At 49.9% G+C, this 27491-nt stretch overlaps 9 protein-coding genes and 1 non-coding gene across 10 annotated transcripts; 8 read left to right on the forward strand and 2 right to left on the reverse strand.

Moving 5' to 3' along the window:
• Nucleotides 1–17: 17 nt before the first annotated feature.
• EURHEDRAFT_526022 (putative phthalate transporter) lies at nt 18–2436 on the forward strand (the record flags this gene model as incomplete). The annotated part of the gene is made up of 9 exons (XM_040786968.1): nt 18–247; nt 297–336; nt 385–513; nt 572–657; nt 703–739; nt 788–1164; nt 1214–1675; nt 1749–1825; nt 1873–2436. The coding sequence occupies 9 exons, from the start codon at nt 18–20 to the stop codon at nt 2019–2021; spliced, it is 1587 nt and encodes a 528-aa protein (XP_040635542.1). The 3' UTR covers nt 2022–2436.
• A 457-nt stretch (nt 2437–2893) lies between these two features.
• On the forward strand, nt 2894–6142 carry EURHEDRAFT_464232 (glycine decarboxylase subunit P; the record flags this gene model as incomplete). Its single annotated transcript, XM_040784943.1, has 2 exons — nt 2894–6032; nt 6087–6142. The coding sequence occupies 2 exons, from the start codon at nt 2894–2896 to the stop codon at nt 6140–6142; spliced, it is 3195 nt and encodes a 1064-aa protein (XP_040635543.1).
• A 682-nt stretch (nt 6143–6824) lies between these two features.
• EURHEDRAFT_380778 (chlorohydrolase family protein) lies at nt 6825–8508 on the forward strand (the record flags this gene model as incomplete). The annotated part of the gene is made up of 2 exons (XM_040779333.1): nt 6825–7086; nt 7145–8508. The coding sequence occupies 2 exons, from the start codon at nt 6825–6827 to the stop codon at nt 8506–8508; spliced, it is 1626 nt and encodes a 541-aa protein (XP_040635544.1).
• A 428-nt stretch (nt 8509–8936) lies between these two features.
• EURHEDRAFT_486406 (uncharacterized protein) lies at nt 8937–11662 on the reverse strand. Its single transcript, XM_040785564.1, has 4 exons — nt 11459–11662; nt 10771–11399; nt 9309–10711; nt 8937–9253 (listed from the first exon to the last, which is right to left on the reverse strand). Exons 1-4 carry the CDS (start codon nt 11637–11639, stop codon nt 8992–8994), a joined length of 2475 nt encoding a protein of 824 aa, XP_040635545.1. The 5' UTR covers nt 11640–11662; the 3' UTR covers nt 8937–8991.
• A 1357-nt stretch (nt 11663–13019) lies between these two features.
• On the forward strand, nt 13020–15111 carry EURHEDRAFT_533456 (MFS general substrate transporter; the record flags this gene model as incomplete). Its single annotated transcript, XM_040787250.1, has 6 exons — nt 13020–13090; nt 13142–13340; nt 13401–13710; nt 13763–14353; nt 14493–14562; nt 14628–15111. The coding sequence occupies 6 exons, from the start codon at nt 13020–13022 to the stop codon at nt 14764–14766; spliced, it is 1380 nt and encodes a 459-aa protein (XP_040635546.1). The 3' UTR covers nt 14767–15111.
• On the reverse strand, nt 14955–17070 carry rglA (putative rhamnogalacturonase B; the record flags this gene model as incomplete). The annotated part of the gene is made up of 11 exons (XM_040784934.1): nt 14955–14984; nt 15039–15095; nt 15148–15288; nt 15338–15584; nt 15640–15861; nt 15917–16128; nt 16175–16226; nt 16278–16423; nt 16475–16596; nt 16654–16755; nt 16815–17070. The coding sequence occupies 11 exons, from the start codon at nt 17068–17070 to the stop codon at nt 14955–14957; spliced, it is 1587 nt and encodes a 528-aa protein (XP_040635547.1).
• A 923-nt stretch (nt 17071–17993) lies between these two features.
• EURHEDRAFT_t143 lies at nt 17994–18089 on the forward strand. The gene has a single exon. It is a non-coding gene; the product is annotated as a tRNA-Phe (tRNA).
• Nucleotides 18090–19979: 1890 nt separating this feature from the next.
• Nucleotides 19980–21718, forward strand: EURHEDRAFT_463956 (putative serine peptidase, family S28; the record flags this gene model as incomplete). The annotated part of the gene is made up of 2 exons (XM_040784922.1): nt 19980–20392; nt 20452–21718. 2 exons carry the CDS (start codon nt 19980–19982, stop codon nt 21716–21718), a joined length of 1680 nt encoding a protein of 559 aa, XP_040635548.1.
• Nucleotides 21719–22300: 582 nt separating this feature from the next.
• Nucleotides 22301–24004, forward strand: EURHEDRAFT_464128 (cytochrome P450; the record flags this gene model as incomplete). Its single annotated transcript, XM_040784936.1, has 4 exons — nt 22301–22750; nt 22810–23467; nt 23517–23783; nt 23841–24004. The coding sequence occupies 4 exons, from the start codon at nt 22301–22303 to the stop codon at nt 24002–24004; spliced, it is 1539 nt and encodes a 512-aa protein (XP_040635549.1).
• Nucleotides 24005–25885: 1881 nt separating this feature from the next.
• Nucleotides 25886–26474, forward strand: EURHEDRAFT_380784 (uncharacterized protein; the record flags this gene model as incomplete). Its single annotated transcript, XM_040779334.1, has 2 exons — nt 25886–26387; nt 26437–26474. The coding sequence occupies 2 exons, from the start codon at nt 25886–25888 to the stop codon at nt 26472–26474; spliced, it is 540 nt and encodes a 179-aa protein (XP_040635550.1).
• Nucleotides 26475–27491: the final 1017 nt, after the last annotated feature.

Consider the following 27491-nt stretch of genomic DNA (forward strand, 5'->3'; position numbering starts at 1 on the left):
CCAGAAGATTAACCAGAATGACGAACGCAAGTAGCGATAGAACGGACGAAAAAGACTGGGGAAACGAGAAAATCGAAGATGTCGGCCGGCCGGCGCTCAATGATATTGACTACGATGAAGAGTACACCTATCAGGAACAACGCAAGATAATCCATCGCATCGATCGAAGACTGGTCACGATGACGGGACTCTCATATTGTATCTCGTTGATGGACCGGACGAACCTGAGTATGGCAGCTGTGGCTGGGTGAGGAAATTGCTGTGTTTTGTAATGATGGTAAATTGACCTGTAATAGTATGACCAAAGATCTGGCACTTGATGTCGGATATCGATATGTATGTCTGTAACTACACTTGGCCTGTCCAAAGCTAATATCGTGACAGTCTCTTGTGGTTCTTATGTTCTTCGTCCCATACGTTATCTTCCAGCCTCCGATGACGGTGATAACGAGGAAGTTGGGCCCTACCTATTTCTTGGGGAGCATTATCGTCGCTTGGGCTGCGATTATGGTCGTATGTATCAACATTTTGTCCCTTTGATCGATGAAGAGATATCTGATACCCTCTCAAGGGAATGGGTTTCACGAAGAATTGGAAGGACATGCTTGTTTGCCGCATACTCCTCGGTCTCTTGGAAGCAGGTATCTCAACCCAGCTGTACGATTCGAGCTAGCTCGATTATATCTGACCCTACTTCTGCAGGCTACTTTCCCGGTTGTGTGTACCTTCTGTCCAGTTGGTATGTCCGGTGTGAGTCTATTCAATACCAGCTTTACCGATCTACCAGCTAACTCGGACAGACGACGTTCAAAAACGCTTTTCTGTTTTCTACCTGATTGGCTGCGTAGCATCAGCACTGTCTGGTATCCTCGCCTTTGGACTGATGCAAGCCGATGGTCGCGAAGGATTGGAGGGTTGGAGATGGATCTTCATCCTGGAAGGCGTGATCACCGGCGTGATAGGCATCCTTGCATTGGTCTTTTTGGTCGACTTCCCAGACAGGGCATACAAGTCATGGAAATTCTTGACCGAAAAAGAATGCGCCTTCATTGTCCGACGTATCAATCGGGACCGCTCCGACGGTGATTCCGAGCCATTCGCTCTAAAGCGGTTTTTGAAACCTGCCCTGGATTTGAAGATTTGGGGATTCGCGGTGATTTTCCTGTGAGTACACACTCAAATTATCTTTCAATTCAGCGCTAATGTCATGCAGTTGTGTCACTGCCGTCACTTATGCCATCGCATACTTCCTCCCAATTATCCTTCGTGAAGGTATGGGCTTCGGCATCGGCGCTTCGCAATGCCTAGTCGCCCCTCCCTACGGCTTCGCCGGTATCGTCATGTTCGCTGGCGCATGGGTGGGAGACAAGTACCGCGTGCGAGGAGCCATTGTGGTCTTCAACGCATTGCTTTGTATCCTGGGTTTGCCTATGATGGGCTTTGCGACGGGAAATGCCACTCGCTACACGGGCGTGTTTTTCGCTGTGGCCGGATCAAATGCAAATATCCCGGCAACAATGGCCTACCAGGCTAACAATATCCGAGGACAATGGACTCGTGCGCTGTCCAGTGCCACGCTTGTTGGTTTTGGCGGGATTGGAGGGATTGTGAGTAGTGTGGCGTTTCGATCCCAGGATGCGCCGGAGTACAGGCCCGGGATGTGGACGACCATTGCGTGAGTATATATATTTTCACCGAGCCTCTGCTACCTTTCGGCTTTTAAGAGTACCTGCTAACCGTTGAAACAGTTGCAATCTTTTGATTCTGGCTATCGTTCCGGCGCTCAGCGTGTGGTTTTGGTACTGTAATAAGCAAGCAGACCGTGGTAAGCGGGTTATTGAAGGGGCACCAGACTTTCGATATACCATATAGGGTTTGGATTGGACCGTGCATCGACCAGTCCCTCTACAAAGGATGCTGCGGAGAATGGGAGCGCCTATGCCAATATAACCCTTTCAGGAAACCCGTTCCCTCGCGTTAGTTTTATCCTCTTATTGGCTGCTAGAGTACTCTGTACTTAGGAGTGCATGGTCTAATGTGTTTAATTAATATAAACTTGTGTAACGTGGTTTCCATCGCTTTGGACGCTTCGCTGCAAGCGTCGTGAGCAATATATATCCACCGGTTCGCCTATATGGTGACCATCATAGTACACATGACAGTCTTTACCCCGGAATGACAACTTGTGAAATATCCCTATTCCGATCTTCTGGCCCTAACTATTTGTAGACCGACAAGGTATAAGCTAGCACCGTGCGACGTGAGAGCTGGTTTGTGCGCAATAAGGATTTGCGCTCAGTGCTGCAGGAAGCTGCATAGCCTGCAGGTGGTCTATATATTTGTATACAAACGGAGTACTATTTAGGATCTCTATCTGTATCTGTTCATCCTGTACTCCGTACAAGTACGCTCGATCTGGGGATATCCCATGCCATCTCATCTTCCCCGTGGTTACTCTGAACATTCCGCGGATGTGAGGGTTTTCTTTTCCGACGGGAAAGTGGCAAGCTTATCGTTATCAGGCGTAAAACCGTGTATTGTGGAGAATGTCCCACCGCCTCCGCCGAGGTTTGTGATACTCCCATTGGCTGTATTGTGACGTTATCATGGTTTTCCGTTACGTTCCCCGTACAGCCGCGGGCAAGGCAAAGAAAGAGGGACAAACCTTCGCGATTTCATTTCGGACGGATTTTTTCTTCTGGTTCTTTTCTTTTTTCTGTGGCACGTCTTCTTCTTCTCACTCTCTTCTCACTTCTCTCTTCTTCAATAATTCCTTACTTTTCATGTATTGACATTGTGCCATTGACAGAGCCCTGATCTAGCAAGCTACTGTCTCCGTCTATACCCCTCTGATCCCTTATCTAGTCCTCACGGACACTCATTTCTCCCCAGTATGGCTGCCTCGTGGTACGCCTTGAGAGGCACTCGCCAGCTGGCCCTGCGCGCGCCTCGATTGCGTCCCGCACCTTCCCCAATTGCCCTCCGGAGAACCACTCCGTTGCCTCTAAACGCATGCCGTCGTACCCTGCACACGCCCTCCCAGCAGCCGCCCCGCCGGGCAGTCTACACGAGTACATTGGCTGAGCATGGCGAGCCTCAATTCCAGGATGCTTTCCAGCCGCTAGACACCTTCCCCAGACGCCACATTGGGCCCTCACCAGACGCCGCGGAGCAGATGCTGGCGAAGCTTGATCCTCCGGTGGCGTCGTTGGATGAGTTCGTTGCGCAGGTGTTGCCTGCGGATATCCTGTCGAAGAAGGATTTGAAGGTCACAGATCCGAATGCGGATATTAAGCTCGAGCGGGATAATGTGCATGGGGGTGTCGGGGAGACGGATATGTTGAAGTTGCTGGAGACATATCGGAAGCAGATTGATGTGTCCGGCAAGACGTATCTCGGTACTGGGTACAATCCTACGATCGTTCCTCCGGTTATTCAGCGCAATGTTCTTGAAAACCCCGCTTGGTACACGAGTTACACGCCTTACCAGCCGGAAATCAGCCAGGGTCGGTTGGAGTCGCTGCTGAACTTCCAGACTTTGACTACGGATTTGACTGGTCTTCCCTTTGCCAATGCCTCGGTCCTGGATGAGGCTACTGCTGCTGCGGAGGCCATGACCATGTCCTTTGCTCTCCTTCCTGTCTCCAAGCAGAAGAAGCCTAACAAGGCTTTTGTTGTTTCGCACCTTTGCCACCCGCAGACTATTGCCGTGATGCGCTCGCGTGCGGAAGGATTCGGCATTAACCTGGTTGTCGGTGATGTCCTGGCCGATGACTTTAAGTTGGTCAAGGAGCAGGGTGACAGCTTGATCGGTGCTCTCGCTCAGTACCCTGATACTGAGGGCGGTGTCTTTGATTTCCAGTCTTTGGGCGACACCATTCACCAGGCCGGCGGTACCTTCAGCGTTGCCACTGATCTGCTGGCTTTGACTGTTCTCAAGGCTCCTGGTGAGTTTGGTGCTGACATCGCTTTCGGAAATGCCCAGCGACTGGGTGTCCCTATGGGCTTTGGTGGTCCCCACGCTGCTTTCTTCGCATGCTCCGACAAGTACAAGCGCAAGGTCCCTGGCCGTGTGGTTGGTATCTCCAAGGACCGTCTGGGCAACCCTGCCCTGCGATTGGCTTTGCAGACCAGAGAACAGCACATTCGTCGTGAGAAGGCCACCAGCAACATCTGTACCGCCCAAGCACTTTTGGCCAACATGAGCGCTATGTATGCTGTGTACCACGGACCGGCTGGTCTAAAGGCCATCGCCCAGCGTATCATGTCGATGACCAACATCCTCCGGGAGAAGCTCGTCGGATTGGGATACAACGTTCCAGTCAGGACGAACGCCGCTGATGGCGGTGTTGTGTTCGACACCATCACTGTTGATCTGGGCAACAGCCAGGACGCTGAAGCTCTGGTCGCCCTCGCTCGCCAGAACGGTATTTTCCTCCGCCACGTTGCTCCTGAGAAGGTCGGCATCTCCGTGGACGAGACAACCGGCCGCGAGGAACTGAAGGCTGTTCTGAATGTGTTCGCTACCCACGGCTCCAAGGCTGAAGTCAGTTTGGATGAGAACATTGGCATCGCCCCGGTTCCAGCTACTTTCGAACGTACCTCTGCCTACCTCACTCACCCCGTTTTCAACACCCACCACTCGGAAACCCAGATGCTCCGCTACATCCGTCACCTCGAGTCGAAGGATCTGTCGCTCGCCCACTCGATGATCCCCCTTGGATCTTGCACGATGAAACTGAACGCAACCAGCGAGATGATGCCTATCTCATGGCCCGAGTTCTCTCAGATCCACCCCTTTATGCCTGCCGACGTCGCCAAGGGCTACATCCAGATGATTGACGACTTGGAGCAGCAGCTCGCGGATATCACCGGCATGGCTGAGATCACCGTGCAGCCCAACTCTGGTGCTCAGGGTGAGTTTGCTGGTCTTCGTGTGATCAAGAAGTACCAGGAAGCGAATGGTGGATCTAAGCGTAACGTCTGCTTGATTCCTGTTTCCGCCCATGGTACCAACCCGGCTAGTGCCGCCATGGCTGGTATGCGTGTTGTTACCATCAAGTGCGACACCAAGACCGGTAACCTGGACCTGGCTGATCTCAAGGCCAAGTGTGAGAAGCACAAGGACGAGTTGGCTGCATTCATGGTCACCTACCCCAGTACTTTTGGTGTTTTCGAGCCTGGTGTCAAGGAGGCTTGTGAACTTGTCCACCAGAACGGTGGTCAGGTGTACATGGACGGCGCCAACATGAACGCTCAGATTGGTTTGTGCTCTCCTGGTGAGATCGGTGCCGACGTCTGCCACCTGAACCTGCACAAGACCTTCTGTATCCCCCACGGTGGTGGTGGTCCTGGTGTTGGTCCTATCGGTGTTGCCGAGCACCTCCGTGCCTTCCTCCCCTCGCACCCCGCAAGCGAGCACCTCAAGTCGAAGCGTGCAGAGACCTCTTCGCCTCCCATCAGTGCCGCCCCCTGGGGTAGCGCTAGCATCCTCCCTATCGTCTTCAACTACATCAACATGATGGGCGCCCGCGGTCTTACTCACGCAACCAAGATCACCCTGCTCAATGCCAACTACATCCTCTCCCGCCTCAAGGAACACTACCCCATCCTCTACACTAACGACAATGGCCGCTGTGCACACGAGTTCATTCTCGACGTCCGCAAGTTCAAGGACACCTGCGGCATCGAGGCTATCGACATCGCCAAGCGTCTGCAGGACTACGGCTTCCACGCGCCTACCATGTCGTGGCCCGTAGCCAACACGCTGATGATCGAGCCTACAGAGTCTGAGAACAAGGCTGAACTCGACCGGTTCTGCGATGCTCTTATCTCGATCCGGAACGAGATTGCCGCTGTTGAGAGCGGCGAGCAGCCCCATGAGGGTAACGTGTTGAAGATGTCGCCGCACACGCAGCGGGACCTTTTGACTAGCGAGTGGGATCGCCCGTACTCTCGTGAGACGGCCGCGTACCCAGTGCCGTGGTTGTTGGAGAAGAAGTTCTGGCCCTCGGTTACCAGGTTGGATGATGGTAAGCCCTCTTTACACATTCTTAACGATTGAACGATATGCTAACGATAACTAGCCTACGGCGACCAGAACCTCTTCTGCACATGCGGCCCCGTCGAGGAGACCGATTAATGATACCCGTGTTTTGCTTCTTTTCAACATGCATGCGTTTGGCGGCTTTCAACATGTTTTATAATTACTTTCCTGGGCTGGTTATGAGTGGATGATTACAGTACGATTGATTCAACATGGTCATGATAGACATGGGTGGCGTTCTTATTTGCTTTGTATTTTCTTTCGACTTCAACATGCTGTACAGTACTCGGTAATCGCAAAAGCATATTATCGTTATCGTTATCATTATCAGTAGCTCTATCTTATCAGTCCGATAAACCTCGGGAACGGCCGATCACCGATGTCACGTCAACTCCGCACGATCCCAGGGTCTGTGACCTGGAGACTATTAATATGCCCTACGCCAGACTCATTTGGAATTCTCACGCGTGACCACGGTGTATTATTGTCTCACGAATAAACGGAAATAGCCAGCACACACGGAAAGCGCGAGAATTGATTGGCGGTATTGAGGTATTGACCGAGCTTATGACCAAAAACGTGTCCGTGCATTATATCTGACTGAGCTGAGGTGCCTGAGAAGGTAGAGTTATCCTCCTCCCCCTCCCAGTTGAAGCTCAGGTCATATTTCCCTGTGGAAGACACCTGTTCTGTTTTTCTTCCCTTTTTATGCGTCTCTAGCCTCCCGGGCTTCCATTGCACTCGCACCTCGTACACCCGGTAGAAAACAATCGAAACCATGGCCACGACATACACACTCTTTTTCGGAACATTCATCCACCTTCCCCGCCAAACAAATCTGAACGGACCCCATATCCTCGAAATCAACCATGGCGTTCTCTGGGCATCGACTGACGACGGGAAAATCAAAGGATATAACTGGAATGTTCGGAGCGAGGATGATCTTCGGGGTTTTCTGGAAAGCAGGAAATGGGGGAATGAGGTGAAAGTGGTTCAAGCGAGGGAGGAGAAGAATGAGTTTTTTTTCCCGGGGTTTATTGGTATGTTTACCCTATATCCGCGGGTGATTGATGTGAGGTCGCTGATGAGAAGGTGCAGATACGCATATTCATGCCCCGCAATATCCGAATTCCGGGATATTTGGGTCCTCGACTTTACTGGAATGGTTGGAGAAGTATACGTTCCCGCTTGAGAAATCGTACGGGGATTGTAAAGCACCGGATAGTGTGCCCCCGAAGGCAGTCACGAGCTACAACCAAGTTGTCTCCCGCACGTTATCGCATGGAACAACATCCGCATGCTACTACGCGACTATTCATGTTCCCGCGACGAATTACTTAGCGAGTCTCTGCCACAGCCGCGGACAGCGAGCGTTTATTGGGCGGGTCTGCATGGACAGCGAAGATACCTGCCCAGCGGATCTCAGGGATACTTCCGCCGACGAATCCGTGACCGCGACGAAAGCAAATATCGAGCATATCCAATCCCTCGATCCAAACGGCAACCTCGTGAAACCGATCATAACACCACGCTTCGCGCCCTCGTGTACAGAGCAAGCATTATCGGACCTGGGGGCGCTGGCGGCGGAGCACGAACCGCCACTCCACATCCAAACGCACATTTCCGAGAACAAAGACGAAATCGCCTGGGTCAAGGAACTCTTTCCGGAAGCCGCAAACTACGCAGATGTCTACGATAAAGCAAACCTTCTAACCTCCCGCACAATCCTCGCGCACGGTATCCACTTGTCCCCGCAGGAACGCGAAGTGGTTGCTGCTAGAAAGTCAAAAATTTCCCACTGCCCCGTGTCAAACTCCGCCATCGGCTCTGGCCTGTGCCCCGTGCGCGTCCTTCGTGATGCAGGGATAACAGTTGGTCTAGGGACTGATGTTAGTGGTGGGTATAAACCCAGTATTCTGGAAAGTGTGCGACAGGCGATTCTCGTCTCGCGGTTATTGCGCCATACCATCCGAGACGGGGATACGTGCGAGAACGCGAAAAACGTAAAAGAAGGACGGGAGAACCTTAGTGTTGAGGAGGGCCTTTACCTTGCTACGAGGGGTGGCGCGGGGGTTGTTGACATGGGAGGTGAGATTGGAGGATTTGAGGTGGGGATGTTTTGGGATGCGCAGATGGTTCAACTTGGAAGTGTAAAACCTGCTCCTGCCATTGGACCTGGGGCTGGTTCTCCTGAAGAAAATGGGAACAGTGGAAGCGCAAGCAACGTCGACATCTTCGGGTGGGAAAACTGGACAGAAAAGGTACATAAATGGGTTTGGAACGGCGATGATCGGAATGTGAACAAGGTTTGGGTTCGGGGGAGATTGGTGCATGAGCGTGATGAGAAGGAGTCTGGGAAGGATGGCGAGAAAGGGTGGTTCTGGGAGGTTGTGGGTGGAAGTGTGTTCAGGATGGTTGGAGTTGTTGGGTTGGTGTCTTTGGGGCTGTCGAAGATTAGTTGATGGGATAGAGCATTGTATGGTGATGGGTACAGAGAATAGCTGAAGCGATATTGTATATTATGTCTATTATTATCCAAGGATTAGAATTCTAACAGATCATTAATGTAGTGAATTCCCAAGCAAACCGACAACTGCCGTGCAGTTCACACAGCCCATTTGAAGAAATAAGATGGATATACTAAGGGACGTTCATGAAGTCCGTCATGATAAATCTGGTCTTCTATATAGAGTTGGATTGAGAAACTAATGGGAGAATTATGGAAGATGTTGGCCAGCTATATGGTTTAGAAGAAATGAATAAGGGACTGTAGAGCCATCTAGTGAATGCTTTCAAATGAAATGTACTCGCGTGAAAGGGAAGCTTGATATACGGAGTACAGAAGATGGATACATGCATATTTCCCACTTATGAACAGTCAAGTAGACATTCCAACATTGAAGACATTAATTATAATACTCCATAAAGCAATTTATATACACCATCTACTCAGCCAACTTCAACCCCTTCCTATTCGACGTCAAGTACACATACTGACAGCCGCGAACATCACCTCCAACAACAGAGTCTGCGAGGTCGTTGTTGTTCAGGTCCTTCAAGCCGTCTCTCTTAGCATCCACAACGTACATCCGCGTTCCCATATCGATGACACTGCATGTCGCCAGGGAGTAGAACCGGTCTTCGATCGCACCCACATACATAGCAGGAGAGTCTTCCAGTTCGCTTGTGTGGACCTCTGCGAGAGTACTGTGATTTTTGTTAGCTTGGTGGTTTCAAAGAGCTGGAAAGGGGTGAGGCATACATAAACTTGGACCCAACAGGGACATCAGTCAATCGAGAAGACCGGAGGTTGCTGACCCCAGTTGCCTCCATCTCTCTGGGGTTGTAGTTCAGGTATCCGCCGTAAATATCACCGATAATCACGACATCGCTTGCATCGGGACGGCTGGCAAAGGGCGAGCCAGCAGCGCTGTCAGGGTCGCCGTACGGGGCCAAGTATAGACGGTCCTCCTTACCGGCGAAGAGCACGACGGTTCGGTTCACATCGGTGATGATGTTGTCGTAGGAGAACTTGGTCACGGGCTCCACCGTGTCAACATCAACCGGGACATGGTCGATCTTGGGAGGCTTGGTAGAGATGCTTCCATTCGAGAATTTGTCGTCAACCGCAATTTTGGGATCCTTGATATCCTCATCCTCGTCACCATCATCTCTCGCTTCCAGTGCGCGGCGCTTAAGGTCCTTGGAGGTAGTCTCCTCTCCGACACATCCAAGTGGCTTCTCCCAGAGGGTCTGGGTTGCGATGGCGTGGTCATACAGACCTAGGAGCTCGAGACTGATGTAGATGTAGTTTTGCACAGCCAGTCCGAGCGTAATTCCCTTGCAGGATTCATCCTCTCCGGCCTTGGCATTCACCAAGAATGAAGGCTGGTCGACCAAGCCGACCGTCTTCTTCCACTTGCCATTAAGGACGTCGACTCCAAATTCTAACGCCAGGGGGAGACCAAAGTCCAACGTCACGCCCAACTTGGGATCACCACGGAACTTGGCAATAGGTGTGAATTTAGGTTCGAATCCGGTGACCCCCGTCTTGCTGCCGTCTAGGAAGTCTAGCCGTGCCTTACCGGGTGTTATCTCGAACTTTGCGCCGATGAGGATGTCTGCCTCTGCCTGGAAATAGATATCGATCACCGCACTGACCGAAATCTGGGGACCAATTGAAAGGAAGCCCGGGATCTGGAGAGGGGTCGGGTTATAAGCCAAGAGCTCCTTCTTGAATGCCTCCAGCTTATACTGGCCTTGCAATGTCATGGCCAGCGCCAGTCGCGAGTCCCAGCCTGCTCCGGCCTGCAGGTATCCCTCCTTCAAGCCGTCTTTGATGCTTGCTGCGACACGACCGCTGAATGAAACTTCGCCGCGCGCATAGCAGTTCTCGCAGCTAATGTTGGCAGGGATGACGCCGCTACTGGCAATTACCAGCCCCGAGCCTTCGCCAAACAATCCAGAGCTGGTGGGAACACTAGTAGTGCCTGAGCCACCGAGATTGAAAGACCGCTCAACGCTCGTTCCCAGACTCCATTCGTAGCCCAAAGGATCCTGGATGAATTTGCCAATCTCCCGACCCGCGTCGATGACAACTTCCACAACCTTCTTGACCACTTTGGCTACTGTTTCGGCAGCGCTAACAACGGCATTCGTGACCGTCTACAGGTACCATGTCAACAATGTCTCCTAGGGGAATGAAGAGACGATGCAACACTTACCTTGACCGCATTGGATACCCAGTCCCAAAATCCACGTTCCTGCAGCATGGCGCGCTTGTCAATTGGCGTCACCGTGCCGTTGTATTCGGCAGGCGTGGCCTCGGGCACATCTGGGTAAGTCTCCGTAATAGGTTCCTCGAAGAAACTTGCCAGCTTGTCTGGATCATCCGTGATGTCGACCGTGTCATCCTCAGCAATAGCAGCATCGCGGCGACGCAGGCTGTTGCGTTGTGCTGCCCTCTGGTCTCTCTGCTGGAGTGCCTCTTCGTAGTGACCGAAGTCCATTTCGAATTCATCCATGGCATCCTCGAGGGGAAGCTCAGTGGCGTTGACGTGCGCGCATCGGTTTTTCAACTTAGGAGAGCCAAAACTAATAGAGGAAACCTTCCAGAATGCCCGCATACCGGTGTCATAGTCACCACAGCCTGCATGGTTGGTACCGAAGAGAAGAGGGCCGTGATTCTCCTTCCACTTTTCCTCTGCGTGGCGCTTGGCTTCCTCACTGGTAAAACACACGTCTAGACCATTGGGGCGACAGGCAACCTTTTCAACGTGCGATGAGTGATCGAGGAGCACCGTGGGATAATTGAAAGTCGACAGGATGTGTCCGAACGAGGAGACGTCGTGTTCTATCATCCATCCATTAGTCTCCTTTATGTTTAATACGTGGCTAAGGGATATACTCTACCTGTCTTGCCATCTTCCCGATAGTGCAGGGCTTGTTGTAACCCCGGAACCAGGTGATCCAGGTGGCTGGCATCGTGACCCGGAGGGTGTGCCGGAAAGAGGGTACGATGGCCAGGGTTGGACTGGCGTGCAGCACTGGCACTACCTGCCAGCACAGCAAGAGATGCAGCGAGGAACTTCATCCTTTGAGTCTTGAGTGTTTGAGAGGATGATGAAGCTTGGTCCGGTATTCATGCTGTGCTGATACCCGACTTAAATACTTGAGTTCCAGAAAATGGTACCTTTTTCGGAGTGAGGGGGGAATTCAAAGAGGAGCAAAACCTGACTGCACAATGTGACGAGACATACCACATTGCATACTAACATCTATAGAAGGGTCCATAGCACCTTAGCCCCACCGAGTCGGTCGGTTCATTGCAATAATACAATTGCAATAGTAACTCCGCACGGAAGCCAAATAAATTCAATAGTTCCTGCACGGATCAACAAGGGAAGCTTATCTGGATCACACTGCACAAATTGAGTTAAGACTTCACTGTAGTCTATCCCAATCCCAATCATGATCCCTTCGACCTCGGCCCGCTCCGAGGTACAGGCCAGGGCTGATGAAAATCCTTCCCAGAGCAGAATGGAATGGACGAAGATCAACCCAATGGTTACGATGATCGGTGCAGTAGCGACAGGCGATCAGAACTTACACTGAGACATTCTTCAGCTGAGGATCCACAGGAATCTTAGGGCAATGTGATATATGGTGGAGTGTGATGATCGACTCGCTAGTTTGATCGGGGACCCGGTTTCCGGACGAACACCTACTGCAAAAGCTTGATCCTACCACCATGGGTGGATCGATGCAGGATCAATGGTCAATGGTCAATACGTTCCACTTGCGACATTCCATTCTCGATTTTCTCGTTCAGCCGTAGCCTGCTAGTCGTATTGTCTGTAGGACTAACGGGTCGCGGTTTGTCTGCTCTTGGGCTGTCGCAAATGGAGTTAAATCCCCCTCCAGAATCGGCGTACGGATAGACAATATTATAAATTGTGACTACGACGATGATTGAGAGAAGAAGTGCAGAGCAAAAATACAGAAAAAAGACCAGGAGTCGGTTGTCCTGGGAACACCCACTGTCAGAAGCTTGATCCATTCGGCATCCTGGGGTCGATGCAAGGGCCAGGACGGACTTTGCCATAGTTGTCTCGCCCTATATTCCGGTATGCTATTCTAGGTATTCTCGATCAGACATAATCTGATAGTCTCGTTCGCATGATGTTGTCTGCAAGAACAACAGGTCGTAGTCGGGCCTTCCGGATTTTTTTTTCCGACGCATATCACTCAATTTACCTCCCACAATCGAGATAAAGGTATTAGATATGCCTTTTGTTCAGTCTCATGCTTTGAATATACTACAGGACTGAGTCTCCAGCACGGCACGATGAATGGACCCTATCACCACCAAGGTTGCAGAACTCCATCGTAATGGCCTCTAAGGTCCCTGCAACCAAGTGGGATAAAAACCGAGTCATTCCTCAACCCTTGAGCACTTTCCATACCCCATAGCATGCTTCATATACCTTGTATCTCAAACCCCAAGACTATGGGGCCTGATAACCACCGACAAATTCGAAGAATGTACGTCCTCCGCCCAGCGCTCGGGGTAGCAGCTTTTTAACACTCGACAAGAGCGGACTTCCAGGTCCTCCCTCTTCTCCTAATCGGTTTTGCCACATATCAATTGGATCGAACAAATATTTCAAGCGTATTGACTGGCGGGTTTGCGGCTGCCATCAATGTGGACCAGAGTACAATCAACCTCGGGAACCAGCTGATGTTCCTGGGCGTTATTGTCCTTGAAATACCCTCGAATATGATCCTGCACTCAGTAAAGATGCCAATGCATGCTCTAAATATAAGTAAATCACAACTGACATGGCCGGTATAGATCGGACCCCGATGGTGGATTGGCGGACAGGTCCTGATATTCGGCATCATGGCCGCGCTACAAATCTTTGTACAAAATAGAGCTGGATTTCTTGTCACGAGGACATTTCTCGGCTTAGCAGAGGCCGGATATATCCCCGGTGCGATGTACACTTTGTCATGCTGGTATACGAGGGAGGAGCTCACGAAGCGTATCGCGATATTCTTCTTTGGGATGTTCGGGGGTACCGCGGTTTCGCCGTTACTAGGTGCTGCATTGTTAACCTTGGATGGAAAGGGTGGGTTATCAGGCTGGCAGTGGATTTTTCTAGGTGCGATTTCGGTTTTGCTTTGATCTTGGATACATCCACTAATTCCCCGCAGTGGAGGGTATATGGTCGATACTGGTAGGAATAATGCTACTGTCCTTCCTCCCAGAACGACAAAACATCCGACCAAACACACCCGCTCATAAAGAATCCTCGGAAGATGAAGAGAAACAGCCAAGCGATATCACTATCCAAGAATCCCCCAGCCAAAGCCAGCACATCTCCCTTGAGGTCGTCTGGAAAACACTAACCAACATCCAAAAATGGCCCCATTTCCTCGCTACCGCCTGCGTCTTCGCAACTTGGAGTCCGCTCACAACGTACACGCCCACCATCATAATGTCCCTGGGCTATTCGCGCATCGAATCGAATGCGCTAGCCGCAATCGGAAACTTTATCACTCTACCCGTCGTTCTGTTTTTCGCGTGGTTGAGTGATAGAACAAAGCAACGCGGGCTTATCGTGATGGTTGCTATTGCCTGCTATCTGATCGCGGTGGTTCTTCTCAGGTGTCTTCAGGCGCACGTTGGGAAATGGGGCCGGTTTGGACTATGGACGACGGTTAATGGGTTGGCCGTGGGATATCATCCGATTCATAACTCGTGGATTCAGATGAATTGCAAGAGTCCGGAAGAGCGGAGTATTAGTGTGGCGTAAGTTAACTGGCTTCCCTGAAACTCTTTCATTGATGAGACATGCTGACCTGAAACTTGCAGGATGTGTAAGAACTTCTCCGTCCCTCTTGGAGTGCTCAATTGCCATGAGCCATACTAACATTTCTCAAGTTGTAATGACCGCCACAGGAGGCCTTATGGGAGGCCAACAAATCTTTCGCAAGGACGAGTCCTCGACAGGGTGCGTTATAAAATACTCCGAACAGCTTGAGATCCGATCCACTGACTATATTTCTGTCTTTCCAGCTATCCCAGAGGATTGGTGATCATGATTGCTCTTATTGTGTCAGGCCTAATCCTAACCGCAGGACAGATAGTTATTTATTTTTTCTCTAACCGTCGGAAGAGGAGAGTAGGGGAGTCATGGGAACTTGATGTTCTCTAATCTAGCCCAAACAGCACACTCCGGAATAGAGAAAATATAAACATTAGAGTAGACTGTATTGAAATAAGAAATCACATAGAAAAAACATGGTCCAGATGAGTACTATAACTCAATTTGGGACCAATAAATCTGCTATAATGTTTGGCTATATATACCCTAACGACCAAGACCGACCACATTGACGACGATCACTGGAAAAGTTCAACACAGTCGAAGACCTGCAAAATCCTTGTTAGCTTGGTAGACGATCGACCACAAGCATTACGACTTACGAAGTTGGGGCTGAGGAACTTGTCCCCGGAACTTCCGGAAATGACACTGATTTTGATCTATGCGCGCATTAGCAGCGCTCTGATTATTGCGTCGAAAGTGAGCACTTACCGTGTTGGTACCCTCAACAATGGTCCCCTCGGGGATTGAAACATCGTATACGTCTCCGTAGCCGCGGTACGCACCGCGAGTGACTCCACGGGAGTTGAGGTTTGTCGGGGCGGAGGGGGCGTCACCGGTGTAATCATTGACCTGCTTTGTCAGCTATGGATCTTCGTAGCTTTTGAGGTGGATGACGTACAGTAGCTTGAGGACGACCTCCAGCAAAAGAAAGCGTAGTTCCAATGCGCAGCGTCGCAGCGCCGGTCTGAGACGAAGAAGCCGCGAACTCAATCGTCACCGGAGAGTTGACCGCATCGAAGATGGCCATAGGGAAGTCGGTCAGTTCGGAGCTGTCAACTTTATATGTGCCGGCACTCCAGTCGGACATCCGCGAGTCGGAGGGATGCATGCGGAGCTGGTTCTCTGCGTTGCGGAATCCGGTAGGTCTGGGGATATTAGAGCCTCATTCTACACAAGGAGGATGGTAAATTGTAAACTTACTGGCCATCCCATTCGCCGATCTTGAAAATGGTGGTTCCGGTCGTAACAGATCCGGAGATGTCCTGCGATGTGCTCGAGCCGGCACTGACTTTCACTTCGGTCTCCGCGACGTTGTATTCGCCTTGGTAGTACACCATGGTGTAGGTTCCTGGCTTCATGGCCGGAGAAGTGAAGCTGCCATCGGATGAGGTGTATGTCCAGTATTGCGCATCATCGTTGTACCTTGGACACAATGTAAGTTTTTCATCTTGGGTTAGAAATGGTATCGATTACTTACCAGTGAACAACCCAGTCAATGCTGGAATCAGCCCCCGACGCAGTACCGGTAACCGTTCCTCTGTCTGCTTCGGCAACATATCCCTTGATATCAAGGTCCGCGAAGAAAGAGGTGTCGACATTGGTACTTGGGGTCCCGCTACGACTGAAGTACATGGAGTACGGACCATGAAGACCCACGCGGAAGTCCTCGGTCGTAACATGGCCGGAGTTCTACAGGGTCAGTATTGCGAGACAGTCTGATGGAAAGTTATCATACCATGTACCAGTAGAGGTTGGTGGAGTCACCAGCGTTGTTGGTGTTAATATCGCTGTGGTAATGTTAGGCACTATGCAGTATGTTTGTATCTAGGCCCACTTACCGGTGGAAAGGGCCGCCAGACGAACTCTCGTACTGGTTCAGGATCATGCAGACACGGCGGTCGTCACCGGAGACGCAGTGTCTCTGGTCATCGATGAAGCGCTCGCTGGAATAGAACTTGCTTCGGGTTTCTCCATCGACCAAGAACTGCAAATTTGTTAAGGATTATGTTTCCAGATCTCTCACTGTAATACTTACCACATCCGAACCTTCGATGGCCTCACCACCACCGGTAGTAGACACATCGCCAAAGGGCTCCTCGTTAGGCAAGAGGTCCGGGTCAAGACGAGCAATCCATCTCAATTCCCCGATCGATGGTTCTAAGAGCTCATTAGTCCAGGAGTCTAGTGCACATGCCCGCCAACGAAGAAACCTACCTTCGGTGATATAAGTTGCCATATGGATAACCGAGTCGCCATTGTGAACCACAAAGTACTGTGTCAATGTGTCCGTCTCACACGTTACTTTGATATATTCCCCTGTTCGAGGTTAGGCAGGGATCCCAGAGACGAAACCCAATATTTTTCCCAGAACATACCACTCTGGGTAGCAGATACCGTCGCGCTTCCCAGACCAGACCCAATGTGAGATCCTTTACCAGAATACTGGAGTTCAGAACCATAATAATTGATCGACGTGATATCACAGCTCCCCCGGTCCACGGTAAACTTCAACGGATTAGCAGAGCCAGCGTCAATCACATAAGAGTCATCGTTATCTGTGATCCCAAAAGCCGCGGATGCGACTTGCGCACAGAGAGGGAGTAAAGCGATGCCGAAAGAGCTGGACCGCATCGTTTCTGATAGCCTCCGTTGAAAGTATGCCTGAATAACTAGACAAGCTTAGGGACATCAGCTGCATTTTATTTCCTGCTAGTACTGCAGCTCTTGGCAGGTCTGAGCGAGTGTTTGCGGTTAATACAGCGTGTCGGGGAAGCTGTTGATAGTTCATCTCCATTGTATACAAGGGGACCTGTCAAGGGCTAGGAATCTAGCCTTTTTCGAGGTAATAACTCCGGTGATGTCGGCATTATATTGGTCTTCGGTGTGATAGCAGCCGAATATAGCACCGAGGGCATTCAATGACACGGCGGGCTCGATCAGGATCCACAATTTAATATAGTGGAGTCATATATAAATTGCTTGCTGCGGGTGCGGAGTATGTGCGAAGTACAATTGTAGTTCTCTCCGGGCAATCCCCCTTGTGCTTCCAGTAATTGTGATGGGCGGTTGTCGGCTGTAGTTGAGTACTGAGTATGCCTTTGCATATATTTAGCCGTTGAACCCAGCATGCTCTAAGAGACCTCTTGCTGTGTTTATTTAACCGGTTCCTAACGCCAAGACAGTGGCTACATATGCTATACGCTAGCACGTTTCATCGGTCGCGTCAAAAAAAAAAAAATAAAAATAAAAATAAAAATAAAAAAAGAATGGTCCCTGCTCAGCTAGTAAGGAGCAGTCTCGAGGGCCAAGGTATATGAAATAAAAATGACAGCCATGGCGCCGGTCAGGCACACGGCTTCCAAGGTCTTAACTTGGGATGTCACATATCTGTGGATAATATGTTTACCAGCCCAGGCATGGTGCATGCTAAAAACAATCAATTAGCCGAAACGTTATCGCCAATATATAAATTCATGTAGGGCAGTGGTCACATTTGTTCATGTCAAAGCTTGCAAGGTTAGAGTGCTTAATAAGAGATGTATTATTCATCCAGTGGGGTGATGGCGTAGTTGGGAGCGCGTTCGACTGAAGATATCACAAGGTATCAGCAGATAATCGGAAGGTCGCTGGTTCGATCCCGGCTCACCCCATTTATTTTTTCATTTTTGTTCCCCCCCCCCCCCCCCCTTTTTTCAGGCCAGTTGGTGTGGAATTTCAAGTTCAAAGTTATTATAAAATATACACCCTTTATAACATCATTGGGCAGTTTCAGTTATTCGCGGAAAATATAACATTGTCATATGCAAGTTCCTATCTGTTTGTACAGGAGTTATACACAGTATGCATCGAATTGTGCGACGGTCCTAAGCCGTAGGAACATACCTTGTACGTGGGACCGAAATGTCTCGTATTCTCATCCAGCAAACAATGAAGTTCCGACATCCATGTTCGTTCGTGTTATTGGAGTTTGTCATGCATCATGGCGAGTAGCGAAATACGTCCGAAAATTCCGGTTCGAAAATGCAAACCGACCATGAGACGTTAATATATGCGTTCTGTATGCGTTGGGGCTGTGATTGCATCCTGGAAAACCGTCGTGCAGGGCATGATTTGAAATGGTATCGGAGACCCTGCGCTTATTCGCTGTCAGGCCTCATTTCGTCGTGCTATATCAACGGTCATATAGTATCTTCTGGCGTGCCCCATGTGAGCGTTCCGAAGCATTCGAGGCGAATCGTCGGGTGCGGACGGGAAGACTGGAGATGATAAGCTGACGTGTTTATCTTCGTCTCGCAGCGGGCGTCGTTCCGGTTCTGACTGAGATTGGGAATTGTTAGCCAACATCCGGGGTGACAAGGCTGCCCTCAGTACCTCGTGTTTAGACTAGCCCAATGGTGGTGGGAAAGACTGGGCAATGTCGACCTTCCTGTTTGGGACGTCACGGGGTCGACTAACCCAATTGGGGCTATGCCAACCTCGGCGCTTCCTTCACTGCCTTCACTGTCGCTCTTTGACCTGCCCTTCGAGCATGTTGCAGTTCAGGACTTTGGATAATCTCGGTTTCCATATGGTTGCAAGGGTGATCTTCCGAGAAATGATCCATGGCCTCGAAGAATTCATCGCTAATGCAACGGTGAGTGAAGATAGCGTCTACTATGTAGGGGAAGAGTAGTTACTTACCACGGAAACAGATTGTCTACCAATAACAATATCAAGCGCCTGCTTACGATTGTCCAGCCCCTTTCCCGAACAATCGAGACGCAGATCCGGCGTGGCTAGGAATGGTTCATGCATCGTCTGTTTGACTCGTGTCTAATTCGGTATGCAAGATCTGAAGCGACCCACCGCCAACCTCCCAACGAAATCTTGATATTGTTCTATACCGAAGATATTGTTCGCCCAGAATAATAGTTTCGAAGCTTTTGCCGGCGAACAAAGAAAACAAATGCACTCTACCCGGTCGAGAAACCTTCGGCCATGTGGTAACCGTTCCTTCTCGAGGCCATGTGGTATTACTGGGATAATCGCAGATACAGGATTTCTTTGTCTGTGGTACAGGATTACCGTCCTTGAGTTCCGTATATGCCCCATACTCCGGTGTGCTGTCGTACAATACCCAATCATGGACGATACTGTCCCTGTGCTACCTTCAGCGAGCCTAGGAAATGCATTCTTGACAATACGTTTTCGCCCCATTGCTGCGCCTTCCAGTGCTCTGGGTCACTTGAGTTGGTCGAGATCAATCTGACCATTCACATAAGCAACACAAGTTCCCGAAATGGGTAGATCTACCTGCCTGCTGTTGCGGCTGCATTGGCTTTTTCTTTTTGAGTTGTCTGACCTCGCGTAAATTGGATGGTGGGTACCATGAATTGGTGCTTGTGTTGATCTTGTGAATGCAACCAGCAAGGTGGCATAAAGCCTTTGCTTGCCTATATATATATCCTGCGACGGCACCTGACTACATATAGGACGTCTTCCGTTCCATCGGTTCATTGCTGGGGAAGAAACGATTTCATCGCTACAACATGCGCCTCGACATGGCCTTTGCTCCTTCTGCCTTGCGGCTTTTGGCATTTTCCACTGCCGTTGCTGCAGTTCAACAACCGTTGCCCTTTGTTCGACGTTTCAATAACGCTCCAGCTGAGGGCCACAAAGCTGAATATGCTACTGTATTATACCTCTACCTTGGATCTTATCTATATCTTGTCATTCACAGACTAATATTGTGCTGTCAGATTCCTATTGATCATAACGATTCTTCTATCGGCACCTACCAGAATCGCTACTGGGTGAACGAGGAGCATTATACTCCGGGAGGCCCGGTATTTGTTCTCAATAGTGGAGAATCCTCTGGCGATCCTATGGTAGAGCATATGCTGTTCAACTCGTCAACCTTTTTGGGTAATGTTCTGGAGGAGTTCCACGGGATGGGGCTCGTATGGGAACATCGGTATGTGAAACCAATCGTCCCGAACGGATTTGTATCGGACTCTGTTGACATTAGCGCAGCTACTATGGAGATTCCTCTCCGTTTCCTATTCAGCAAGACCCAGCACCAGAGCACATGAAATATCTTACCATGAGCCAAGCTCTGGCCGATCTCCCTTATTTCGCAGAGACTTTCAGCAGGGACAGTTTCAACGACATCGATTTGACCCCGAGAGGGACGCCGTGGATCATGATCGGCGGATCTTATTCTGGCATGCTTGCTGCATTTACTCGGAATGAATATTCGGACACGATTTTTGCTGCATTTGCGTCTTCTGCACCGGTCGAAGCTCGTATAAATATGTCTATGTACACCGAACAGATCTACCGTGGAATGGTAGCCAATGGACTGGAGGCCTGCACCAAGGACGTGCATGCTGCTATGTCATACATCGATGAGCAGCTTTCCAACAATGAGACCGCTGCATCTATCAAGCAAACATTTCTTGGGCCCGGAGCCGAAAAGAACACCAATGGGGATTTCGCCTACACTCTATATTCTTTGTTACTGACTTTCCAAAGCAGTGGGATTATAGACTATCCGGGAACCATCAAGGATTGGTGCACATACTTGGAAACGGACCCGAACACGAACAAAACTGCAGGTCCAGAAGGCCTTGCGCCATCTCGCGGCGGCCAATATGTCGCTGAGCGACTGGCATCATGGCCTTCTTATATCGAGGGAATCAATCAAAATTTTGACACCAATTGCAAGGGCACCAACGAAGCAGAACCAGTATCCTGTGAGCTGAGAAGGTTGGAGACGTCCCCCAACATGATCAGCTGGTTCTGGCAGTATTGCACCGAATTAGGATACTATCAAATCAGCAATGTCGGCCCTCATCAGATAGCACCCAAATCCTTAGACCTGGAATATGAACAGGACCTCTGCAACCGACATTTCCCCACCGCTATCAAGAGCGGCCAATTCCCGTCCAAGCCGCAGGTCGACGCAGTGAATGCGGAGCATGGTGGCTGGACGATTCGCCCATCCAATGTGTTCTGGAGTGAAGGGGAGTTCGATCCGTGGCGGACTCTGAGTCCCTTCTCGATGGAGGACTTTGCACCCAAGGGTGTCAAGTATACCACTGACATCCCCAAGTGCGGCGTGCAAACTGCCCAGGACACTCTGTTCGGATATCTTATGGAGGGCAAGGTGCATGTCGCCGATGTTGGTATAGGTGCAATGGCCGACACCGCCACCCAGACTTCTTGGAACACTTTCAGGGCTGCCTTGCACGAGTGGCTTCCATGCTTTGAAGGCCAGAGCAACAATGATTCTGCTTGATTGGATTGGAGACGGTGAATGGTTCGTCCGAGGAAATTGGGTGGTACATTTCTTGATGCATATGCATATTTTAGACTATCGCTTGCTTCAGTGTTTCATATCTTCGTTATTTTCAATAGAATCCATCCCATTCCACCTTGAGCATAGCTTCCGAGCCCCCTCTTTCCCCAACCCGGCAATGCTGATGTCAATGGCGTGGAACCCACACTAACCCGATTTGTCGATGCTTGCGACCCCTCTGATATTCCTCCATCCTGCCGACTCGCGTCCAATCGCGGACGGCATTATTTCTATCCGCTGGAGACCAATTGTTCGGTTCCTGCAGAGGATCCGTCACATGTGTCTAGACTGAGGCGCGGGTTCCGATCGGAGAGATTCTTTCCCCGGACTAACGTCAATTCTGGAGGCCCGCGGATCGAATGGAGGGGGAGGTTTTGTAATGTCAATCCACCGAAGTTGGGGTATTTAAATGTGAGTGTGCCTGAAACATTCCCCAATTGCAGTAGCTGAGGGTGGTTTTCCTTTAGACGTCCGCGCTGCTGAAGATATATGCACATACCATATCCAACGTGAAAAGAAACAATGCTTCTTTCCCCCGTGATCCTCCTATTCGCGGGAACCTACGCCGTCTTCCTAGTCCTGCGTTACATCCACAGCCAATACCAACACCACCGACAAGCAAAATCCCTGAACTGCGAATCCCCGGCCCGCAGCGGCGCCGGCTTCCTCGGAATCCCTGGCTTCATCAGGCTGACCAGAGCCGCGAAGGAAAAACGATGGGTTGATTTCATCGCCGAACAGTACACAACCTACGGTTATACATTGGGGCAACGGTTTTTGTCGAGAAGGTTGATTTCGACTATCGAGCCGGAGAATATTAAGGCGTTGCTGGCTACGCAGTTTGGGGATTTCAGTCTTGGGACTAGAAATCGCGAGTTTTATCCGTTGCTTGGGGATGGGATTTTTACATTGGATGGAGCTGGGTGGTCACATGCGAGGGGGTTGTTGAGGCCGCAGTTTACGAGGGATCAGGTTCGTTTATTCATGTCCGATGGGTTTAGTGGATGGAGATATTGACAAGCTTCTGTTAGGTCGCCGATCTCGAACTTCTGGACGACCATATCCGTAACCTCGTCGGTCTGATTCGCGACAACAGCGGTAGCTTCGACATCCAGCGACTCTTTTTCCTTCTGACAATCGACTCGGCAACACACTTTCTATTTGGCGAATCTGTTGGATCCATGGGCTCTACTTCCGAAAAGTCGGGTCTATTGGAAAAGTCCTCCGTCGGCGACGCACAAGGTTTCGCAGAAGCATTCGGTCTAGCGCAGGACTACCTCGCTTCGAGATCGCGAGCATCAGACCTCTACTGGATGGTGAACCCAAAGGAATTCCAAGAAGCGAATAAGCGCGTGCACGAGGTTGTCGACCACTATGTGAACCGTGCTATGCAGTCGCAGAGGGAGAAACCACCAGGAAGCCGGTATATTTTCGCTGAAGCGCTTGCGGCCGAAACATCAGATCCCAAGGTGCTGAGAGACAATATGCTCAATATTCTACTCGCTGGTCGTGATACTACCGCTAGTCTGCTTAGTTCGGCATTCTACTACATGGCCCGTCATTCTCATGTCTGGAACCGACTTCGTCGCGAGATTGTCGAGCAATTCGGTGATATTTCACAGCCCAAAGCTGAAATCACTCAAGCTAAGCTAAAGGATATCCCGTACTTGCGATATGTCCTGAACGAGAGTACGTCCGTCCCCCTTCTTCCCACAACACACGACGCTAACTGTTCCAGCCCTCCGCCTCCAACCCCCCGTCCCCCTCAACTTCCGCGTCGCAAACAAAGATACCACCCTCCCCGTCGGTGGCGGACCAAGCGGAAGATCCCCCGTCTACGTACGGAAAGGCTGCATCGTCGCATACAGCGTCTACGCAATGCACCGCCGAACAGACTTCTACGGTCCCGATGCGCACACTTTCCGACCAGAGCGTTGGGAAGAGAATGCTAGACGCGGATGGGAGTACCTTCCGTTCAATGGAGGGCCGCGGATTTGTCTTGGTCGTATGTATCTCCTTCAAACCTCAGTTCCAGATTGACATGCTGACAAGGTGTCCGCAGAGCAATACGCACTTACCGAGGCTAGTTACACTATCGTCCGGCTGATGCAACACTTCGACACGCTTGAGAACGCGGATCCGCAGTCTGGGGAGGAGCCGGTTAAGCAGTCGAATTTGACGATGTCGCATGATCGAGGTGTTTGGATTAGGTTATCTTCGAAATGATTTAGCCATGCATTTGCTGTGGTTAAAAATGTTTAGCTCAGAGAGCTTGAAACCTCATGACTTATGACTATGATTGATCTATCTACTTTATGTACTCGAGTTGGTTGAACTAGTGATACGGTATATGAATAAAACGCTTTTCTGAATGCCGTTTCCCCCGGAATGGTAATAGACTTTTCGTATGTTCCGACACGCCTTATTTTCCCATGCGTATCCACCTTAGACGTGAACTCTCCTATTTGTGAATGGATAGAGACAATGGACCAAGGCAACATAACAGTGGAATGCTACGTCGATGCTATCTCAGCGTAAAGGTACTATTATCCCATATTTCCCCCTCCGAGCCTCTCGTCTTTCATTCACCGAACAAAGACTGCCCCTATCCCCTTCATATTTAACACAAGGCCTATCTAACCAGGTTTCTGGATGAAGAAATGGACCTTGCTGTCCACGTTGAAGCCCCTTCCTAGGTTCCGTGAAGATTTAGACTGGTGGTTCACACCTGCTAAGAACTCACCAGGCCATATTGGTGCTCTATGAAATACTTACAGATTAGGACGTCTATACAAGGTCCGGTTTGTGCTGTGCTAAAAATATTGATTTGACTGAATGCCGAGAAAAAAAAAAAAAAAAAAAAATTTCTCGCCACGGCTCAAATTAGGCATGGCTACTTACTAAAATGCTATGCGGTGCGCGTCCCATCTGCAATGAAATGCATTTATGAGCAGTCATAAGGATCCTTGGCCCGCTTTAAAGCCCCCTTTGCTAAGTGACATGGTGATACATATACCAAACATGACAAGCACACAAAGGTTTGGAGGGCATTGCCAAAATAGGAGGCCCTGTGGAGGCTTCTCTGCTTCACAGAGGATATTTTCCTGTCCAGTTGGGTTATAAGTTCCAGTATCTCCTTGTCCTCTTCTTTTTCTCTTATGGCCTGGGCATGTAGGGTCATGCTAGCGTGTGTTTTGAGAGCTCAAAATCAAGTTGCCCATTTGGGCTGAGACTCAGACAAGGCCGATGAAACCTGGGTTACCATTTCCATGTCCATGTCTGGTGGTGGGGGGACTGGCAATGAAGCGTTTGGTTTGCCTGGATCCCCCCTTCAGTCTGTTTATCTGGCTTTTTCAATTTCCGGTGTTCGCGGGTTTTCACTAGCACGGTTAGACCTTGCACCCGGTGGATGTCCCTAAGTTGGGACTCGCCTGGAACATAACCTCTGGCCGAATGCCGGGTAACAGGCGCCATCGAGAAGCTGTGATTGATGACTAGTCCTCTCCATATAGACCTTATTGAATCCGGAATAAATCAACTCCTAATTTTCCTTCTGAGCTATGATCCCAGAAACCCCGCTTCCCTAACAGCCCAGACGCGAAGGATGAGGCGATTCGAGATAAATCGCCTTGGCAACACACCGATCAGATGAGTTTCTGCCACATCACCCACCCATCATCTTTCCAGGGGGGTGAGTTCAGAGCCGCACTGCTCACTTACTAAAACAAGAAGAGCAATGGGCAATGTGCTCGTAGATTTTTGTTCGGTAGCTCGGCCTCAATGTATTCGCTCGCTCCATTGTTTGTTTAGCCTTTTTAGGCGTATCGCCATACGGTGTATAACCGGCTCAAAATATTCTACCCATGAAGTTCCGAGAATGCTCCATGTGCAGTCACAGAATCCTGCTATGCAGCTCCCCGGCTTAGAATGAGGTCGGCAGTTATATGGCCAGTAATAACTGGCTATGGCCTCGTATAGCCCCGTTTGGTGCGGCGAGGCAGATTGTGGAATCTCCAGTCACATCGCCTCTGCAATTTGCAAATATACATATTTGAACTCATGAATTCTTGAGTTCCTAAATAAGCTATTTCTACAACTAGCGGCAAGATGCCTAGCTCGCAGTTCGATCCAAAACGTTACTATCGCATTTCCAACACTGTCAACAACTCCACCTTAGCCCTGGGCGTCAATGCCACTGAACCTCCTCCACCTCTATCAATCACCTCGATCGGCAAGTATCGGTCGGAAAACTGGCAGATTTTTTATGACAAAGGGGTCTATTTCATCCGCAACCTGGACTACGAGTCGCGGTATCAGTTGGGGTTGAATGCGAGTGATCAATCAACCCCATCAATGATGGAGACAGGGAGCGGGTTAGGTATGCAGTGGAATATAACCACAAATTCTGGGGATGATAGTGGAGTTTGGGAATTGAAGAACCTGTTGGTTGGGCAGGCAAATATGCTGGCCCTAGGTCCGAGTTCCTTGACGAAGAAAGTGCCTGTGATGAATACGAATCCGACGGAGGGTAAATGGATGATAGACATTAATCCAAGTGCTGGCGACGTAGCGGATTCGATGGTGTCACCATTTCCTTCAATAGAGGTTGGTGATTCTTGTTATTCTGTTTTTACTTGTGAGCTGACATTTGATGATAGAGCTCAACAGAACCCTCCACCTCGATATCAACCAGTAGTCCGGCGGCACAATCATCGGAGTCCCTTGGTGGCGGTGCAATAGCTGGTATAGTAGTCGGCTGTGTTGCTGCTGCTCTAATAATACTTATAGCTCTGCTCTTTTTTTGGCGCTCTCGCCGACGGCAAGCTGTCACAGCAACCGAATACAGAGATGTTCTGACCAGGCCTGAGCCAAAGGATGATAATTTGGCCCAAGGACAACACGAGAGTCAGACATTACCAGAACTTGAGAGTAAATTCACGGCAAGAGCTGAACTGGATGCCACTTGTCAGATTTCAGAGTTACCGGCCTACAGGCAAGGGTGACAAGTGCAATGCAGCTGCATTATATGGACTCACCTCACATTATACACGCTTAATTACAGCTTTTTATTTTCTTTCACGAAAGCATATTTTCTTTCTTTCTTTCTTTTTCTTTTTTTAGCAAATATACTCCCTTTTGTTCTTCTCCTCTATGAGGAAGTTCTTCATCATGTTACTAACCTTCTCCAGCTTATCGCTATACCCAGGGGGCTTCTGGCTAAGATTCATAGAGAAAGGCAGCTCTGACTGATTGCTAAATAGCAACCATGGTAAGCACATCGAATATCAAATGGCGACGTAACAGTGAACATGCCCACCGGTAAAAGGTGCGAGGAGCTCTTTCAGACCTGGAAGTGCCAGGTTAACGACAACCTTCCCACCTGGATAAAGCCCTAAAAAACTTATCCCTAGAGCTATGTACGAAACCAGGGATTATTGCAATAAAACCAATTCTCACAGTAGACAGTTTACTTCGGCAGAAATATGTCTGTTAGTGTTGAACAGTTGAACATATGTATAACTGTCAACCTTTCAGTATTCCCATCCAATCAACTAGTCACAATAGGAAATAAAGACAAAAGCCACTGAAGAATTTAACACCCCCCTGAATACTAACAACCAGTATGATAAGATCGCTTAGACTTAAGAATTCTGTGGCTTTATGCCCAAGGCAGAAAAAAGAAACTGTTCAAAATGCATACCTTTTATAGTCG

This window comes from Aspergillus ruber (assembly GCF_000600275.1).
Source record: "Aspergillus ruber CBS 135680 unplaced genomic scaffold scaffold00031, whole genome shotgun sequence".
Lineage (NCBI taxonomy): Eukaryota > Fungi > Ascomycota > Eurotiomycetes > Eurotiales > Aspergillaceae > Aspergillus > Aspergillus ruber.

Coding starts and splice junctions, on each gene's coding strand:
- EURHEDRAFT_486406 (XM_040785564.1), bottom strand. CDS start 11,639: ATGAAGTTCCTCGCTGCATCTCTTGCTGTGCTGGCAGGTAGTGCCAGT. Junction 10,712..10,770: donor GGGTATCCAATGCGGTCAAG/GTAAGTGTTGCA, acceptor TGGTACCTGTAG/ACGGTCACGAATGCCGTTGT. Junction 9,254..9,308: donor CCTGTTGGGTCCAAGTTTAT/GTATGCCTCACC, acceptor CAAAAATCACAG/TACTCTCGCAGAGGTCCACA.